Genomic DNA, 6,254 nt, shown 5'->3' on the forward strand with positions numbered 1-6,254 from the left:
AATTGAATACATTAATAATAATAATAATAATAATAATAATAATAATAATAATAATAATAATAATAATAATAATAATAATAATGATAATAAAAATAATAAAAATAACAACAACAATAACAATAATAACACTACTATAATCACCACCACTATCACCACCACCACCATAACCGCCACCACTTACGATACTGGGTAAGGATCAAGGAAGATATACACTAGAAGGGAAAAATTATAACGTGTGGGTAACGGAAGAGGTGAGGGATCATTAACCCCTTCAGTGCTGAGACGCCTTTCCTTATTGATTCTGCTTACTATTTGGTGATTTTATACAGCTTCAGAAATTTATGTGAGGGACTGAAATAGTGTAGAATCTGGTCATAAATCTTCTTAACTCCATAAACCGTTCCTAATGTCACTAAAATCGTCTAGTCGCATCCAAACTCATGGTAAAAATGCGTGCCAGTACTGAAAGGGTTAAAGAACTCCTGCAAGTGACTGAAAAACGCAATGAAGAAAGAACCAAAAATAGTGTCCTGTTTTTAAAATGTGCTTCACCTCCCAGTGGTAAGAATGAATTAAGAAGACAACAGATGATAACGTGTGGCTAACGGAAGAGGTGAACGATCATTAAAGGAAAGCTACACGGACGTTAAAAGGAATGAAACTGAAAAAAAAAAAATTCGTAACTCTTACCAAAGTTAACCCCTTCAGTACCATGACACGTCTTCATATTAAATTTTATTCTGGTTACTTTTCATGTGGGAGATTAAAATAGTAAAAACTCTGGACCATTAATCTTCGGACCTCCACAGAACCTTGCTAGTGTGAATAGAATCGTCCAATCACACCCAAAACTCATGGTAAAAATGCGTCCCTGTACTAAAGGGGTTAATGGCACTTGTGATAGAAATACAGCCTTGCTTCTAATTGTCCTATTTGTTTATTTATTTCTATGTGTGAGGGCAAAACTGGACAAGGGTAACAGAAACAGTAAACAAAGAATGGAGGGAAGAGAGAAGATAGGAATAAAGGAGAGAAAGAAAAGGAGAAAGAGAAGGAAAAGAGGACGGAAAGAATAATTATGTAGAGTTGGTAGGTTGGTGGCGGTGGTGGTGGTTTTATTTATTTATTTTTTTTTTTTTTATGTAAGAGGGGACACTGACCAAGGGGAAAAAATATCAAGGTCCACTTAATTGCCAGTCCCCTTGCAAGTCAAAGGGTGAGCCGAAATAAAAGGACAAATGTCTTGAAACCTCTGTCTTGCAAAGAAATCAAGTCGTAGGAAGACAGAAATACAGAAGCATATAGGGAGTTCCAGAGTTTACCAGAAAAAAAAAATGCAGATTCTCTAATTTGTACAAAAGCTACAATATTTTACTAGTTACTACAAACATACATTTTTTTTTTTCTGCCTTACTAAAAAAAAAAAAAAAAAGAAAGAAAAAAAAACTTTTCAGGTAGGGCGTCAACTTTGTGTCTTCAGAGCTTCAGCATGGCCCTTATTGCCGTCTCTGCTACAATGATTTCCCGTGGTTTATTATTTTATTACTCCCCACCACCAGCCACGCAGTGCGGCATCCTGTCCTTCACCAAGCACCGCCACAGGCTTCCTGTCGAGTTGCCAGTTGCAACTGCATCCTGCCGGGATGCAGTTGCCATTGCATCCCGACTAATACACCCACGTACGCACACGCTGACACACAGGAGCTCATTTGCACTCAGTGTGTCGCCTCGACGTGGCTGAGGCATGAGTTTTTCCGCTAGCGGTCTGTCTGAACATTATGAGCTTAAAGCATTTGTTACATCGCACACAGACACAGGTGCATGACACACGTGCAGCAGGAAGCCGCAGTTAATAAGACATACAGATAACGATCCCTAAAGCACCCGGCACCTTCATTACAAGAACTAGGTGTGTTTTTAGGTCGGCATGGCGGTAAGCGAGCAGGACACTGAAAGCCTTCTGCCGCGTCGTGAAGACGACGACAACAGTGTTGACAGAGGCGGACTTCGGGAAGGAGAGTCGCCCTGCAGTAGCAGCAACAGCAGCAGCAGCAGCAGCAGCAGCAGCAGTAGCAGCAGCCAGCAGCAGTGCCGGGTGAGCGTGGAGCCTGCTGTGCTGGTGACAGTGTTCGCGCTGGGCCTGGATACAGTGCTCCATGATCAACTGTTGCTCCAAAAGATCTGTGAGGTGCACTTTAACTTTAGCGCGAAGGTGTGCAGCACGCTGGAAGACGGCCGCCACCCTGAGAAGGAGGAAGCGGTGCAGCAGTTAGCCAGCCGCTACCGCATGTACACTAAGGTGGTGGAGCAGATTCTCGGGCTGGTGATGGTGGTGGTGATGGGCGTGTACAGTGATGCCCTCGACCGGCGACTCCCTCTGCTGTGGTGTCATGCTGGCTTCTTGCTAATGGCGGTCATGTCGGCGGTCAACACGTACTACTGGTGGCTTCCCCCTGAGATGCTTCTGCTGAACTACGTGATGCTGGGGGCAGGGGGCGGCACGCTCGTCCTCTCCATGGGCGTGGAAGCCTACGTGAGCGCTGCCTCTGAGGAACGACACCGCACCACGAGGCTGGGGGTGTTGAAGGTGATGGCGATGGTGGGCAGTATGCTTGGTCCAGCCGTGGCGATCCCCGTGTTCCACAGCAGTGGTTACCTGGCCGTGTACGGCATGCAGGGCCTAGCCTTCACTTCTAGCATCGTGTACATGCTGCTGATGCTGGAGAAACGTCCCGGAGAAAACGCCTCCCAAGCCACGCAGCAGCGGCAACAGGTGTTGATGTCCCTGGCCAGCCTGAGAAGCACAGTGCTGCTGGTTGTGTTCCGTGGTCGGAGACCGAGCAACAGGCGGCGCATCTTGGCTCACATGTGCATAGTGTGGCTGCGACTCTTTTCACTTGGTAAGTGGGGCGGTGTTGATCACAGGGCGGATTTGGAATAATGTGTGTGGGACGGCATGGGTTCTTAGGCCTACCCTGGTTGTCATGGATCATGGTGAGTCCTCCCGCTACTCGCCCTTACCCATTAAGAAGTCTATAAATACAAACACAGTGTGCTCATTTGGTGACTCATTGCAAGCTCTTAATATCTTCATTATTATGCTGCGCTTTATGCAGGAACTGTCACATGTAGGTCTACTGACTGCTTTTCTTATTTTCTAGAGTTGTTACATTTCTTTGAAATACTCTCCAGTTACCTGTCCCTTTCTTTCAGTGTCAGTGCAGACAAGCTGCAGTCTGCCATGAGACTCAGTAATTCATCTATAACTTCTGTGTTGGTGTTCCGCAGGGTCGCTGAGTTTCCTTTTCTTCTCTGCTCGGAGTAGATTCCACTGGAGCTACAAAACCTTCACGCTGTGGTCCGTCATCGACGTGATGGTGTCTTTATTAGGTAAGCCATCGCTACTATATGCACGATCGCCACCTCTCCCTCCCACCCCCAAAAAAACTACCACCACCACCTACACACACACACACACACACACACACACACACACACACACACACAAAGATGTATTGAGACGTGGAACAGTTTAAATGAAGAAGTAGTGTCTGCAACGAGTGTGCATACTTTTAAAGTAAGATTGGATAAGTGTAGATATGGAGACGGGGCCACACGAGCATAAAGCCCAGGCCCTGTAAAACTACAACTAGGTAAATACAACTAGGTAAATACACACACACCGCGTAGTGTAGTGGTTAGCACGCTTGACTCACAATCGAGAGGGCCGGGTTCGAGTCCCGGCGCGGCGAGGCAAATGGGCAAGCCTCTTAATGTGTAGCCCCTGTTCACCTAGCAGTAAATAGGTACGGGATGTAACTCGAGGGGTTGTGGCCTCGCTTTCCCGGTGTGTGAAATGTGTTATGGTCTCAGTCCTACCCGAAGATCGGTCTATGAGCTCTGAGCTCGCTCCGTAAAGGGGAAGACTGGCTGGGTGACCAGCAGACGACCGTGGTGAATTACACACACTCACACACACACACACACACACACGCACGCACACACACACACACACACACACACACACACACACACACGTGTCCTGAAAACTGTGCTAGAAATTATCCAAACACGAATGTCATTTGTCGCCGTACATTACCATCTGGCTGGCCTGTCAGGTGCGGTCTTATCGTATTGCTCAGCCACGCTCAGTACGAGGTTCTGCTTCACAGTGCGGCCTTTTTTCCCACACCACAGGTCTGCTGGTGGCAATGTTGAGCATCAGGTACACCTACCAGGCGAGGGACGGCGTGCTGGGCCTCCTTGGATCCTTCTCGCTCCTCTTCAAAAATGTGTTCCTCGCCACTGCCCCGAGTGCCTGGGTCCTCTATCTTGGTTAGTACACGTTTTCTTGTGACCTTTAGTGCACATCTCACACACACACTTACACACACACACACACACACACACACACACACACACACACACACACAGGGAAGGAATATAATGGAAAGTGGTTCTGGCGGCCACAGGTTCAGCAGCTGGCGTGTGCGGGGAATTGGTAGGCGTGGCGTCGCGGGGAGTCATCTCCAAGTTGGTGGAGAAGCGGCATCTCGGGGCTGTGTTCGGCATGCTGGCAGTGGGGGAAGGCCTCGTGCCCGTCCTGTCCGCCACTGTGTTCGCTGCTCTCTTTACAAAAACCTTATCTGTCTTCCCCGGAACAGTGTTTGTCCTCAGTGCCTTCTGCTGCGTCCTGATCAGCTGTGTTTTCGTGTGAGTAGCTATGCCAAAATATTCTTGAAATATGGTGTGTGAGTGTGTGTGTGTGTGTGTGTGTGTGTGTGTGTGTGTGTGTTACCACGCTCCTCTCTCTTGCAGGTGGGAAGTAACCCTGGACTCTGTGGGGTGTGAGGAGAGGGCAGTGGCAAACGGCTCGGCCGAGGCTCCATGCCCTCATCTGGCTTCCCCTGGCAGTGTGGGGAGGGGTTCACTCTGACTCCCAGTCATTGTCTTTCACAACAACTGTAAATTGTGTACTTTATTATTTGACAGAGAGAGAGAGAGAGAGAGAGAGAGAGAGAGAGAGAGAGAGAGAGAGAGAGAGAGAGAGAGAGAGAGAGAGAGAGAGAGAGAGAGAGAGAGAGAGAGAGAGATTTTAATTAATGAGTTCCATTGGGTATGAGAGGGCAGTTTTGGCCACGGACTGAATGTCGCGTCAGCAGCGAGAGTGTGGAGGGTGCACGAGATAGCTGCGTACTCGTCATGTTATTAAACATGTGGCGTCTGACCGTCGAAGCCATATTTTATTGTATGTTTACTACTAGAATGTCTCTGCCTTGCAGTGGGAATCATGATGCATTTGGTGAGTGAACATACAGTGTGTTGAGGGGATAGAGCTCCCAGGGTAGCCACACTTACGGCACATCGTCTATCAATTAAAAATTTTTTTTATGTAAGTCTTTCTTGTAAATATCACCCCCAGGAATATGAAACACCGAGGTCACTGACCATTCAAGCAACGCCTTTTTCCAACTTCCTGTAGGAAAATTAGTCATTATTTGAGTTAATGTATGGAGAATACCACCACCTACAATCAGTGATCGAACCTCATCCACGATAACCCAATGTAGAAACACAACGGACTTTCCCACAAACGAATTAGGACATTAACAAGATCAATGTCACAGAAGTCTTAATAGAACCGGTTTGCCTTTAATTTTAGTGAGACCTAAGGAGTTTTGTTCGCAGCGGAGTGCTCGCAACAGAAGGCACACTAACCTGAAACTCCATCTCGCTACTTTATGGGTTAGTAAAGGCGTTAAAAGTATAAATGAATAAGTCAATTTTGTAAAACAGTCTTTAGAGATGTGGGCGAGATGAAAATAGATGAACCGACACGGAGATTGAGTGATGTAAATGACGGTCCACGAAGGAGGAAAGGAAGAGGAAAGGCTATGATGAAACGCATTGTATCTCAGAAACACTGACAGCGAGGTTGTTCCCACACGATTCCAAAAGACATGGCAGTCTAAAAGCTGAGGTAAAAACTGATGCGTAATGTAGTGATTAGCACGCTCGGCTCACAACCGACAGGGCCCAGTTTTGAGTTGTGGGAGCGACAAGGCAAATAGACAAGCCTCTTAATGAGTAACCTCTGTTCATCTAGCAGTAAAATAGGTACGAGATGTAACTCGAGGGGTTATGGCCTCACTTTCCCGGCGTGTGTGGTGTGTGATGTGGTCTCAGTCCTACCCGAAGATCGGTCAGTATGAGCTCTTCCTGTAGGGGAAAGGCTGGTTGGGTGACCGGCAGAC

General features: G+C 47.1%; 1 protein-coding gene across 1 annotated transcript; it reads left to right on the plus strand.

Annotated features, from left to right (window-relative positions):
* Positions 1-1,698: 1,698 nt before the first annotated feature.
* On the plus strand, positions 1,699-5,396 carry LOC123499103. The gene is made up of 5 exons (XM_045246732.1): positions 1,699-2,900; positions 3,289-3,390; positions 4,198-4,335; positions 4,473-4,713; positions 4,819-5,396. Exons 1-5 carry the CDS (start codon positions 1,928-1,930, stop codon positions 4,934-4,936), a joined length of 1,572 nt encoding a protein of 523 aa, XP_045102667.1. The 5' UTR covers positions 1,699-1,927; the 3' UTR covers positions 4,937-5,396.
* The last annotated feature ends 858 nt before the right edge of the window (positions 5,397-6,254 follow it).

Source organism: Portunus trituberculatus, chromosome 49 (assembly GCF_017591435.1).
Source record: "Portunus trituberculatus isolate SZX2019 chromosome 49, ASM1759143v1, whole genome shotgun sequence".
NCBI lineage: Eukaryota > Metazoa > Arthropoda > Malacostraca > Decapoda > Portunidae > Portunus > Portunus trituberculatus.